The sequence below is a fragment of the Odontesthes bonariensis genome, chromosome 6 (genome assembly GCF_027942865.1).
Source record: "Odontesthes bonariensis isolate fOdoBon6 chromosome 6, fOdoBon6.hap1, whole genome shotgun sequence".
Taxonomy (NCBI): Eukaryota; Metazoa; Chordata; class Actinopteri; order Atheriniformes; family Atherinopsidae; genus Odontesthes; species Odontesthes bonariensis.
Window position 1 is genome coordinate 23,674,505 of NC_134511.1, and position 12,869 is coordinate 23,687,373.

A 12,869-nucleotide genomic window follows, 5' to 3' on the forward strand; every position below is an offset into this window, starting at 1 on the left:
TTTGATGGACTAGCTCTAGCCAATCAGATCACGGAATTCATGTAGCTCACGGTATAACCGTAAAGAAGGCACGGAAACGACTGCTCTTTCGTGTGACATCGCTGAGAACATAGAGTAACGAAAACCGGTTAAGCCTTTTAAACATTTAGCTAGAATTTCTTTATTTATTACTAGCAATCCAGGTGGATAACCATGGCTTCGGGAGGGGAGTAAGTATAAATCTCATATATTTAGTGAAATGTATTATTTTTGAAACAGCGGCTTTCAACAAATGCCCTCAAAATGCGTAACGTTAGTTCAGAATCCATTAGTTTAGTAAGTTAGCTCAAATGCTAATACATAGCCGAGTTTGCTAGCAGGGGAGCTAATGGGGTCAGCTACTTCAACCTCCGCACTTAAGTCCAATGGTTGAATAACGACTAGCAAATGTATTTTATCCAGACGAATTGTTTTAATCCGTTATCACCACGAAGTTGTCGTTGGCCCATTAACGATATTGAGTTGGCCAGTTGTATGACAGCGACTTGACAAAGCGCAGTCATCGCAGTCGTGCTTGATTGCTAACGTTAGCTTAGCAAGAGTGTCAAGGCCAAAGCCATCCACCATCACACTGAGGAATTGGCCTATCCACTGGTTATTAGCCTGCCTTAAGATTCGGCTTCAGTTTTGTAAATGCAACAAATATTTATCCTACTAGCATATGACAACGATTTGACCGACAGACTAGCGGTTTTACGAAAGTAAACCGTTGGCAATATTATGATTACCTTCACAGTGAGCTTACAGCTATCCTACACAGTGTACCAAAGCAAGCTAATGGGGGTTGACGAGTCACTCTGAATGATCGGCAACAACACGGGACGTATTCGTTCTTTGCGTATAAATAGTGAAATGGCACTTAATTTTAATGTGTACCGGGTGTTTATAATGACGTTTGAAAAGTCACACTGCAGTTTTAAAGGGAATCCGTAGAGGAGGGACCATGCCAGCTAACAAAGTTTTTTTTTCCCCCAGATTCTTTTGCTGTGTCATCTGGGTTGCCTTGCTCGCTAGCCGGTTAGCTCAAAGCTAACATTGGCATGCTGTCAACATGAAAGTGAAATCACTAAAACAATCCATGGACTTTCTCGGAAACTATAAATGTTTCAGTCGTTATTTGCTACAGTTTTTTAACTATATGAATGATTCTGTAATATTTTCCGTCGACAACGTTAAACCGCCGACATTGACGAGTTGTGTGAACGACGTGTTGGCGCTTGTCAATGCGTAATTTAAAATGTTTAATGGAAATGCCGGTGTACACAATATTTGTTGAATTCACCTCTGCTTTGTATGCGAATTAAGGACGTATGTTACTTACATTAAAATAAACTTGTATTTTCGCGAAGCGATGCTATAAACAATGTAAACCGCATTACTAATTACAACCTACTGTGAGCTCGTGACTAAGTCCTAAGGATGGCCAGTGTTTACTCATCGATTAAAAATTAAATCTATGTGGCTTTCCTTTTGAGTAGTATCATTTCATCCCATTGTTGAAATAAATGCACCTCAAACAGCTACAACAAAGGGTTGTCCTGGATTCACAGTAGTTTTACCCTTGAGACTAAATCAGAAACTCTTCAAAGGTTTCATAGAGATTTTCTCAGAGTAAGTTGATTTCAAAAGACCCCTCTGTAGCAACTGCTCAATACATTGCTAAAGCTGAATTATTATTTTATTTTTCTAAAAGCAGGAGCTAATTTATACAACGGGATACCACATGACATAAATTTTAGGTTTATAGTTTTTGTACCGGGAAAAAAAGCTTCTAAACGAGTTTCTAAGTTCCTCATATGAACGATTGTCAATAACGTGTCTGTCTGCGCAAGTTTATTTTGCTCTCAAATTGCAGTGCACTTATAGAGATGTACTGCTTTTTAAAGTTCACAGGTAATCAACAGTATTGTTTCGCAGGACTCTGAACATAACAATGTTGATGGCTCTTCTGGAGTCTTCTATTGTCTCCACATTGGAAAGGGATCACCTATTGCAATAATCTCGCATTGATAAATAATTTGATGTCATTTTAATCCATCGTCTTGCACCAGTACAATTGTTATTTATAGCAACTACTTTTTTAGAGGTCTATTTTTGTTTAGGGGGGAGAATTTGGGGATGAGAAGATGAAATGTTTCTAAAATTTAAGCCATAACGCATGAGACAAATTATTGCACTTTAAGATACGTCATAAATGAATTATACCACTTTAAAGTATAGAGGAGTGTATGAGGGAGATGACTATGGAATAATTAATAGTGACAAACTATGTCACTATTCACAAGATGTTGTAGGATTCCTGCACATTTTTCTCTCAACAGATACTTGCCTTTTACAGAAATAATGTTAATGTCAATAATGATTTTGTCTTCTGTCTCTCATAGATCCAAAAATGATGATCTAGCAACTGCTATTCTGAAACAAAAGAACAGACCCAACAGACTGGTGGTTGATGAATCCATCAATGAAGACAACAGTGTTGTCTCTCTCTCTCAGGTAAACCTTGAGAAGCTTCTGTTCGTTGCTTCTGTGAAAAGATACGATTCCTATCAGATGGTGACGGTTGATAACTGAGTTTCACACCCCAAAAAATTGTTTGATTCATTTTAAGACCAAGATGGACGAGCTGCAGCTCTTCCGCGGAGACACAGTGTTGATGAAGGGTAAAAAGAGGCGGGAGACTGTGTGCATCGTGTTGTCCGATGACACCTGTTCTGATGAAAAGGTTCGCATGAACAGGGTGGTCCGCAACAACCTGAGGGTTCGTCTAGGTGATGTCATCAGGTGGGCGAGAAAGAGAGAGAGAGAGGGGAAAAAAATGCATTTGTGTTGTAGTTTCTTTAAAATAATAATACAAAACCATGATATCTTCCACAGCATTCAGCCATGTCCTGATGTGAAGTATGGAAAGAGGATCCATGTCCTCCCAATCGATGACACAGTAGAGGGAATTACTGGCAACCTGTTTGAGGTCTACCTGAAGCCATACTTCCTAGAGGCTTACAGGCCAATCCGCAAAGGTGAATGTCACCGTCCATTGTCAGGGCGAAGAATTTCTTAATTTGTTACTCAGTTTCACAAAACAATGTGGCACTGGAGTATTAAATGGGTTTCTTATTTTATTTTTAAACTCGTGAAGGTGACATTTTCCTGGTCAGAGGAGGCATGCGTGCTGTGGAGTTCAAGGTGGTAGAGACCGACCCTTCCCCTTACTGCATCGTTGCTCCTGACACCGTCATTCACTGTGAGGGTGAGCCAATCAGGAGAGAGGTCAGTACGTGGTATGGGAGAGATCCATGGGTTAACATTTACCAAAAAGTAAACGGCAAGGAAACTTGAAATATTTTGTTTTTGAACACGCAGGATGAGGAGGAGTCCCTGAACGAGGTGGGCTACGATGACATCGGAGGAGTAAGGAAGCAGTTGGCGCAGATTAAAGAGATGGTGGAGCTGCCCCTCAGGCACCCTGCACTGTTTAAGGCCATAGGAGTCAAGGTGAGCCATCTGTTTAATGTGTAGGGGCAAATGAGCACACTGCTTTGACTTTCATTTTTCATTTTAAAGTAAACATGGTTGGACTGTTGGATAAGTGCAAAATTACAGCCAGTTCTACAGCCCAAAACGGATCCATCTGAAAACTTTTGAAGGCTTGTTGTGTAATCACACTTTAGTTGAAATAACCAGAGGAAAATATTGATGAGCTTTAGTCAGATATTTTGTTACTGACAGCATTGGGTAACTTTTGGAGTCTTTGTGAATAGTTTGTATATCAAATATGGTAAAATTAGCCAAAGGGAGGTATTTGATGGTTTTGGTGCTCTCATTTTCAGCCCCCACGTGGAATCCTTCTCTATGGACCCCCTGGAACTGGAAAAACTTTGATTGCCAGAGCTGTGGCCAATGAAACAGGAGCTTTCTTCTTCCTGATTAATGGTGTGAACACATAATTTAAAAAAAATAATAATTGTTTTATGCATTCATGCCTAATTCTTGATCATCTGATGGCCATACATCCCCAGTGGTATTAACTTTATTATTTTTGCTTTTTATGAGCGATTTTTAGTTATCACTTATGAGAATCCGATCAATAGTTGCTGGGATGGAAGAGAATAGTTTCCTCTGAAATCTAAATGTTGGTCTCTGTGTTTCAGGCCCTGAGATTATGAGTAAGCTGGCAGGAGAGAGTGAGAGTAACCTGAGAAAGGCCTTTGAGGAAGCTGAGAAAAATGCTCCTGCCATCATCTTTATTGATGAACTTGATGCAATTGCTCCAAAGAGAGAGAAGGTGAGTGCAAAGCTGGGCAGAATGGGGATAAGAGTACAATGTCAGTTTATCATCTGGGTGTTTTTAAATCTGTTGAGAATTCTGTCAAAGTCCAGGCCTTGGAAAAAGATGGAAATTGCAGAGCCACTAAGTGTATAATTCTTGTATAAAAGTTATTTTTACAGTTGTCTCTCACAGAACCTCATAGTCTGATTTATGCAGTTTAGGTTAAAACACTGAAGTCTGGATGAAATCTTGCATATGATTTGTAGAAACGGTTTGTTGTGTTTTCCAGACTCACGGAGAGGTGGAGAGGCGCATCGTTTCTCAGCTGCTGACACTTATGGACGGCCTGAAACAGAGAGCTCATGTCATCGTCATGGCCGCCACCAATAGACCCAACAGCATCGATCCAGCCCTCAGGAGATTTGGTAAATTATCTTTTTTCTTTCTTTAAAAAAAACAAAAAACGATTTATTTGTTTTCCTGAATTTGTTTTTTTTTAAATTTTATTTTATTTTTAATCTTTTGAGATGACAAATGTTTTTGACTTCATTCTCTTGCAACATCACGTGTAATCTTTGACAAACAGCTTTAACTGATTCTGGTTTTGTTTTGAATGAAACCGCTGGCTCGTGGTTATTTTACTTTGTTAGCTGGTCAGTTCTCAAGTACAGGGCCCACTTGGTCAGTTACTGACATCTTTCCAGTTCCACCCTTATAAAAGAAACGATTGAATGTACCTGACATCTTTGACAGAGCGCTGGATATGTATCTTGTCTAGTCATCAAATTCTGATACTTGGTTACTTGTTGTAATACCAGTGTACACCAGCAAATCTTACTTCTGCAGCATTAATTCATTTCAGACCGTTCTTTTGAATTGTCTGATGTAGATGTTAGTAACTTTTGTATGCCTTATTGAAACTGACGTGCATGCGCTTGGCCTCTCGCCACTTCCAGGGCGTTTTGATAGGGAGGTGGACATTGGCATCCCTGATGCCACTGGCAGGTTGGAAATCCTCCAGATTCACACCAAGAACATGAAGCTGGCTGACGATGTTGACTTGGAACAGGTATGTGCCCGTACTTTGCCACCAACAACGCGTTACTTTCCTAAATCAGAGGTTGAGTAGATGTAGCTGTTTAAGGTAGAATGTCTTTTGATAAACTGTTGGATTTGGTGCTCCACTCACATTTACTTTTCACATCACTGCTAACAACACACTTGGCCATAATGCTTTGCATGAAATGTGTTGCAGAAGGACCTATTTTGTTTTTGTATTTTAGGTTGCCAATGAGACTCATGGGCACGTGGGTGCAGATCTGGCTGCTCTCTGCTCTGAGGCGGCTCTCCAGGCCATCAGGAAGAAGATGGACCTGATAGACCTTGAGGATGAGACCATCGATGCCGAAGTCATGAACTCTCTTGCCGTTACCATGGATGACTTCAAGGTAAACCTGTAATGTGATCTATTGAAATCCAGTGGGAGTGAAGAGTATCGCGTAACTGGCAATGGCCCTCTGAGTCAATACTAACATAATCAATGCTGTTTCAGTGGGCTCTGAGCCAGAGCAACCCATCAGCTCTGAGGGAGACGGTTGTTGAGGTTCCCAACATTACCTGGGATGATATTGGAGGCCTGGAGGATGTTAAGAGGGAGCTGCAGGAGTTGGTGCAGGTATGATTTGGACAATTCCTGGAGTCTTGCATATTTTTGAAAACTGGAATTTTATTATGAGCATTCTCGAGGTCTGGAAAAATGTGGGGAGTATTATTTATTCTCCTGTTCTTCTTTTTACACCCCATATGAAGGAAGTACAGTCTATTTCAGACTCCTTCTCGAATATTAATTTAATCAGAAAAAGTTCCCTTTTTTTTTTTTTTTTTTTTTTTTTAAATGGCTTCATTTCACAGAGCTTTTTCAGACCATTGCAGATTAGCTCTGTGAATAAAATGCTGTTATTAGTCGTGTGTCGATTTATTTGAGTTGCTTTACCTAAAACTCAAATCTTCAAGCAAATATTTGGTGACGTAACGGCATTAGTAGTCCGAATGTAACACAAATCTTCAGCAGTAGTTGCATGAAAAATTAGTTTTTAGATGGAATATTTGTTGGAATCACTTTTTTTTTTTTTTTTTTTTTTTTTTTTTTTTTTTTTGTCCCTATAAATATCATATTTAAGATGCCATGTCTTACTGTGCTAATGTTGCCCCCTCCTCCTTAATTTAGTACCCTGTGGAGCACCCAGACAAGTTCCTCAAGTTTGGCATGACCCCATCCAAGGGTGTGCTGTTCTATGGTCCCCCTGGTTGTGGTAAGACCCTGCTGGCCAAAGCCATCGCCAATGAGTGCCAGGCAAATTTCATCTCCATCAAAGGACCTGAGCTGCTCACCATGTGGTTTGGAGAATCTGAGGCCAATGTCAGAGAGATCTTTGACAAGGTAAGGGTATTGTTCAGGTTCCTGTTAAACTTGAACTTTATCGTCATTCCTAAAAATGTATAAACCCATGTTTCTCCAGCAAACGGATTTTTACGTTGCTTTGTAAGACCATTTTCTGGTTTGTGTTTTCAGGCTCGGCAGGCTGCCCCATGCGTTCTCTTCTTTGATGAGCTGGACTCCATAGCCAAAGCCCGTGGCGGCAACGTTGGAGACGGTGGCGGAGCCGCCGATCGTGTCATCAACCAGATCCTGACCGAGATGGATGGCATGTCGAGCAAGAAGAACGTCTTCATCATTGGAGCCACAAACAGACCAGACATCATTGATCCTGCCATCCTGAGACCTGGCCGTCTCGATCAGCTCATTTACATCCCCCTGCCCGATGAGAAGAGCAGGATCAGCATCCTGAAGGCCAATCTCCGCAAGAGTCCCATCAGCAAGGTCACTATGATGCAACAAATTATTCACATAACCAACAAATCCACGACTTGTACAGTGTCTGCAGCAGGATAGTTTGTTTGGAACTAAATTTATTTTATTTCAAGGGTTTTTATTAATGCAGTTGTATTTAATTTTCTACCTACCATAGTGTATTTTTACGTAACATCTTTAATACTTTACACATGTTGTCTCTTAAGCAAGTTCACCCTTTTCTATTTTAAGGGTGAATCCTGACTTCGTCCAAAACTTGCGACTTTTCTATAGAAAAAGGACAAGCTCTAACTGGCTGTTCTTCTATATAACTTTATAATTAATTGACCATTGATTTGGAAACATGGTTTTTACACTGTATTTTGCTTTTGTTTGAAAGGATGTGGACGTGGACTTCCTGGCTAAGATGACCAATGGCTTCTCTGGAGCTGATCTCACAGAGATCTGCCAGCGGGCGTGTAAACTGGCCATCAGAGAAAGTATTGAGAACGAGATCCGCAGAGAGAGGGAGAGGCAGACCAATCCTTCAGCCATGGTCAGTTACTTGTTCTGTCCTGTTGTTCATCTTTGATCATTTGGATGATCACCTGCTCTCTGCTGCCTCTGGTCTGTCATGTTTTTAAAAACAAAACATAAACTTTTGTGTGTGTGTGTGTGTGTGTGTGTGTGTGTGTTCCCCAACCAAAGGAGGTGGAGGAGGATGATCCTGTGCCAGAGATCAGGAAGGACCACTTTGAAGAAGCAATGCGATTTGCTCGTCGCTCTGTCAGTGACAATGATATTCGCAAATATGAGATGTTTGCTCAGACTCTGCAGCAGAGCCGTGGCTTTGGCAGCTTCAGGTACACTTTCTGACGTTTAATGTCTCGCACGTAGCATTTGTGGCTGTGTAAGCTTTAAAAATGGCAATGTGGAATTTATTATATATATATATTTTTTTTTGGTCTTTAATTATGATTCGTACTGAAGTAATCAAAAAAGATGAACTACCGGTAACTGGCTTTGTTTCTTGGTGTTCAGGTTTCCCTCCAGTACTGCAGCTGGCAGTGGTCCAGCTCACGGCACAGGTGGAACTGGAAGTGGTCCAGTGTTCAATGAAGATAACGATGATGATCTTTATGGATAAAAGTACACTGCCCCACAGTGGTCAGTTCTGGGATCACACCTGTAAAAATTCTCACCAGATTCCACATTTTTAGGACTTTGTGCTTCTTTCATGTGTTCTTTTCTTTTGTATGATTTTTTTTTTTTTTTTTTTTTTTTTTTTTTTTTTTTTTTTTCTTCCCTCGGAGAAAGCATGTAGCCACCTGGTTTGCCCTGACTTTAATCTGGGTGGGGTAATGTCATAGAAGGTGAGTGACTGATGCAAATAGTTCTTTCCACTGAAGGGAAGGGGGTGGGTGGGGGGGTGGCATTTTTTTTTTTTTTTTGAGTGGCCTCGTTCTCAGTATATCTAAAACATAAATGGCTATATCGACAGGTTTCTATGCTAGACTGTGACAGACAAAAAACATTGCTGATGACTTCTTTATTCTTTTTTTTTGGTTTTTTTTTTTTTCTTTTTTAAGATAAACAGTAGCATATAATGTATTACAAATTTGTCAAGGTTATGTTGTTCAAAATAAAATCTCACCAAATGGAGTCACGAGTGTCTGTGTAAACTTGTTTCGTCAAGTTCCATTTTTGTCAGCTTTGGGTAGAGCTGCAAGGTTTTTTTTTTTTCTTTTTTTTTTTTTTTTTAAATGACTATGTATTTTCACCTTTTATTTAAAAAGCTTGAAACGGATGCGCTCGATAAAGTTTTTAACTCGGTCCATGAATGTTCGGCATCTTTATTTAACAAAAAAAAAAATAATAATTGAAGCGGAATGGCAAACATCTTGTCGGGTATGTAAACTGGGCTGGGAAGCATTTTAGTCATTGTCTAAGTGACTAAAGAGATTTTACTTTTATCAAATTCTAAATAGCAGAAAAATAACTTTTGTCTATTGTCACAAATGTCACTTGGAGGAATAAGTGACTACTTCAGTTCCAGTTGAAATGTAAATGATTTTTATTTTCTGTGTGGTTGACACCATCTCCAAACGGCTGATATTACACTTGTTGTCGACTCAGTAAGGATCACAGAAGGGGAAATGAGGATGTTCTGCGTCTCTCCACACTCTCTCGCCATCCTTCTGTAGAGCATAAAGACCAAGTGGTTACACAAGCTCACTTGTTATAAAACCACAATTTGTAACGCATCGCGGACCAAAATATCTCGCTTTAACAAACGGGGTGACCGTATTGGAGGTCCATTGAAATCTGAGTGGTGCTTCGGCTGTGCATTAATATGTCTGAGTGCTGTGGCTTTAAATCATTTAAAAAAAAAAAAAAAATCAAGCTCAACACACTGAGGAAGAGAAGGCTGTAAAATGATATGTGGCTTCACGGAATTGCTGGCTCACCTCAACTGTTGGAACAATGAAACGTGTGCTGCGGTTGCAGGACTCGATCAGCTTCATGTCCTCTTGTGATAAGACAAAGTCGAACACCTTTGAGTTCTGCTGGATTCTGGAGGGGGTCACGCTTTTGGGGATGCACACTACACCCCTCTGAATGTGCCACCTGTGGTGCCACATAATGGGATTTAGTTTTTTTTGTTCATGTGAGTATAATTCACACTTAACCACAGAGCTGTCAGTGTAACGGTTCAGATTTTTAGTTGGTTAAGTTGAAGTTTCCTCTGTTACCTGAGTATCACCTGGGCGGGTGACTTCTGGTATCTCTGGGCGATGGCACCCAGTCGTGGATCCTCCAGAAGGCTAGGCTCATCAGGAGATGCCCAGGGTCTGTCTCCGCTGCCCAGAGGACTGTAAGCCGTCACACAAACTGCTACAGACCTGAGACAGAAGTGTGAGCGCTATCTTTATCAATAAAAAGGTTATTTTGATGACTTTAATGTAAGAGGAAAGGAGATGACTGTCAAGCAGCCATTATACCAACCGACAGTGTGACAGGAGATCTGTTTGAGACAAGTAAGGGTGACATTCCACCTGTGGGATGACAGATAAATATTAATTACAGGTTTTACAGATCTGATTTGTCGTTTGCATGTCCTGTTGGAAAGCTGTACCTGGTTCACCACAGGTTTGTGTCTGGCAATGCTGATAATGTCATCAGTCTGTCTGGCATTGAAGTTGGACAGTCCTATAGCCTTGACAAGACCTTTATCTACAAGGCTCTCCATGGCCATCCAAGTCTCTCTGTAGTGTGTGTCAGAGTAACAAATGCTTCCATCATCCCGTCGAGGCATCAGCTCCTTACCCCGCCTGAAACATCCGCATACTGTTTCAGTAACACGATACAATATTTTCTCCTTCACTCTGATTCTAAGTCCAATAATAACAGCTCAAGAGCGACAATATTTGGCTACTGAAAGTATGGCCGCTCACTGGAAGGCCATGGGCCAGTGCATAAGGTAAAGATCCAGGTATGAGAGACCAAGGTGGGCCAGACTAGTTCTGCACGCCTCTTCTACATCCTCTGGGTCATGCTTGGTGTTCCACAGTTTGGAGGTCACAAACACGTCCTCGCGGGGCAGAGCCTGGGGTGGAGAGAGCGACAGATAGACAAACAGTTGACTGGAAGGAAGTTCCTGGAGACCCTTTGGGAAATCTGAATTATTCGATGAAAAAGCCGAATTCAGTAATGTTCACCCAAACATTTCCCCCATCTTTTCAGGTTGGGAAAACTTTTACCTAACCTTTACCCTTGTGTTAATCTTAAACCCAACATCGACATATAAGATTAACTATTTCTTAGAAACTGTTTTTCAGCTGAACATGAATGGACTTGTTGAAATCAGTTGTTAGCAGATAAATTAAGACATAACTACCAAGATTAATCTTAAAGTAATTCCAGTATTTTTAAGCTTGAAACCCAAATTACACATTCCACTAGACACAGTTCATTCACTTTAGACATTAACTGTTTGGCTTTTTTTGTCATTCAGAGCAGAGCTTCAACGCTATGAAATAAACCAGTAAGTTGATCGATTGTGTGCTGTCTGCCTTTATCTTCTAATGTTAAAAACAATTGAATGGATTTTGAAAGGAAACGGGAACAAACTGTCAAAACTGACTTCTAAATGAAGTAGCTCCTCACCTTCCCTTGACCAACCCGGAGAGCCAGAGCCTCTCCAACCTCCTGTTCATTGCCATAGGCTGCGGCACAGTCAATGTGTCTGTACCCACAGTCAACAGCTGTCAGCACTGCCTGCTTCACCTGAAAATGCACAGACACGTCATATGCTTCAACAACATCTAAAACACGGTGAGGCTCAATCGAACTCAAACCTGTGGGTGGGATTATCGCTCTACCTGTCCTGGAGCACTCTTCCATGTGCCGAGCCCAATCATGGGCATCCTCTGCCCTGATGAGAGAGTCACAAAAGTGCTCATGTTTCCACTCTGAGGACCTGGCAACGACAGAGAAGTGTCTGCGGTCTCCTCTTCTAGACTCCTGTGGAACAGGGCACAGTGGCCATCCAGTCATCATGACTAAGTCCTAATACTCTGTTACTGGTTATCACTCAGCCGGATTCATTAACTCTGCTGTGCAGAAGGGGGTTGTGCACGTACAATATATTCACACATGAAAGAGTCTTTCTTAAAGCAGTAGCCATTATGCATACAGGCATCAAACCAACATTTGGTGACCCAGTTGTTGTGAGTTTTTTTTTTTCACCCTCTGAGCGGAACTTTTCAGTGAATAAGTTAAACCCTCTGTGAACCCAGCCATACAACTAGAAATGGCTGATAGCGCTATATGCCATTAGTCACAGTGCAGTGTTGCTGGAGCAGATCTCAGGCATCCTACACATGGTTCCCTAATTTCACTTATACTTACCATGTGGCACACACACTTTGTTCATGAAGCACTGCAGCCGTTAAACAACATCGGAGTCTCATAACAGAGATCATCTGACCTGACTGCCTCCTGACCCAGCTGCAGACCACAGGGTGTAAGTCCCTCATCCTCAAACACTGCCAACATTAAACAGAGAATGAATAAGGTACATTTGTCAGTCAAAACTTCTTTTCATACCTGGGGTCGCTCTGATGGATGTTCCAGTGATCCGTTGAGGGTTGTGTGTCTTTTTGAAGTTTGGCAAGTTGAGGTCAAAGTCTGTTTCCATTTGTTTATCTGCAACACACACTAATGGAAGAGCTCTAAACTTCACCGTACTCATAGTTAAACATAAATCCCAGTGTCACCCAGGAGGAAAGTGAATTGATCTTCCATCTTTGTGCTTACTAAACAAAGTAAACGCAAACATGCATTACTAAACCAGTTTTAATTCTTATACTTGTTTTGATTTTGTTCAAGATGTGGCGTCACAGTTTATGTGATCACGACAGTGCACATTCTTGTGATCATATGTATACAGATGTGCCTTAATTTCAGGATATCTTAGCTGATGCTTCACTTCATTAGTAACAGTGACAAAACAATGTTAAAGAAAAACAACCCAAAACTTTATTACAAGGCCATGTCTTTAAAATTGTGTTAAAATAGAATTAATGTAAAGAATCAAAAACAGCATTTCCCCCCTTTCTGTAACTAGAAAATCATTAAAGATTTAAAAAAGGAAAAACATCTGTATTAAATCTGACCTCTCCTCTTGTTAGATATTTGGATAATTTG

General features: G+C 40.8%; 2 protein-coding genes across 2 annotated transcripts; one reads left to right on the top strand and one right to left on the bottom strand.

Moving 5' to 3' along the window:
- Positions 1–85: 85 nt before the first annotated feature.
- Positions 86–8,822, top strand: vcp (valosin containing protein). The gene is made up of 17 exons (XM_075468077.1): positions 86–209; positions 2,424–2,535; positions 2,651–2,823; positions 2,917–3,059; positions 3,179–3,309; positions 3,403–3,534; positions 3,870–3,972; positions 4,191–4,324; positions 4,599–4,734; positions 5,266–5,378; positions 5,593–5,757; positions 5,862–5,984; positions 6,537–6,749; positions 6,882–7,190; positions 7,561–7,716; positions 7,869–8,023; positions 8,202–8,822. The coding sequence occupies exons 1-17, from the start codon at positions 193–195 to the stop codon at positions 8,305–8,307; spliced, it is 2,421 nt and encodes an 806-aa protein (XP_075324192.1). The 5' UTR covers positions 86–192; the 3' UTR covers positions 8,308–8,822.
- Positions 8,823–9,176: 354 nt separating this feature from the next.
- akr1a1a (aldo-keto reductase family 1, member A1a (aldehyde reductase)) lies at positions 9,177–11,623 on the bottom strand. Its single transcript, XM_075468079.1, has 8 exons — positions 11,543–11,623; positions 11,328–11,447; positions 10,616–10,767; positions 10,297–10,492; positions 10,167–10,216; positions 9,914–10,063; positions 9,629–9,788; positions 9,177–9,358 (listed from the first exon to the last, which is right to left on the bottom strand). The coding sequence occupies exons 1-8, from the start codon at positions 11,621–11,623 to the stop codon at positions 9,293–9,295; spliced, it is 975 nt and encodes a 324-aa protein (XP_075324194.1). The 3' UTR covers positions 9,177–9,292.
- Positions 11,624–12,869: the final 1,246 nt, after the last annotated feature.

Bases quoted from the DNA above. Each gene is read 5' to 3' on its own strand.
- vcp (XM_075468077.1), top strand. The intron at 4,325-4,598 runs GTGAGTGCAAAG...TGTGTTTTCCAG, and splicing joins TTGCTCCAAAGAGAGAGAAG to ACTCACGGAGAGGTGGAGAG. The intron at 5,985-6,536 runs GTATGATTTGGA...TCCTTAATTTAG, and splicing joins AGCTGCAGGAGTTGGTGCAG to TACCCTGTGGAGCACCCAGA.
- akr1a1a (XM_075468079.1), bottom strand. From the start codon at position 11,623: ATGAGCACTTTTGTGACTCTCTCATCAGGGCAGAGGATGCCCATGATT. The intron at 10,493-10,615 runs GTGAGCGGCCAT...CGGATGTTTCAG, and splicing joins CACTGGCCCATGGCCTTCCA to GCGGGGTAAGGAGCTGATGC. The intron at 10,064-10,166 runs GTTGGTATAATG...CTTCTGTCTCAG, and splicing joins GATCTCCTGTCACACTGTCG to GTCTGTAGCAGTTTGTGTGA.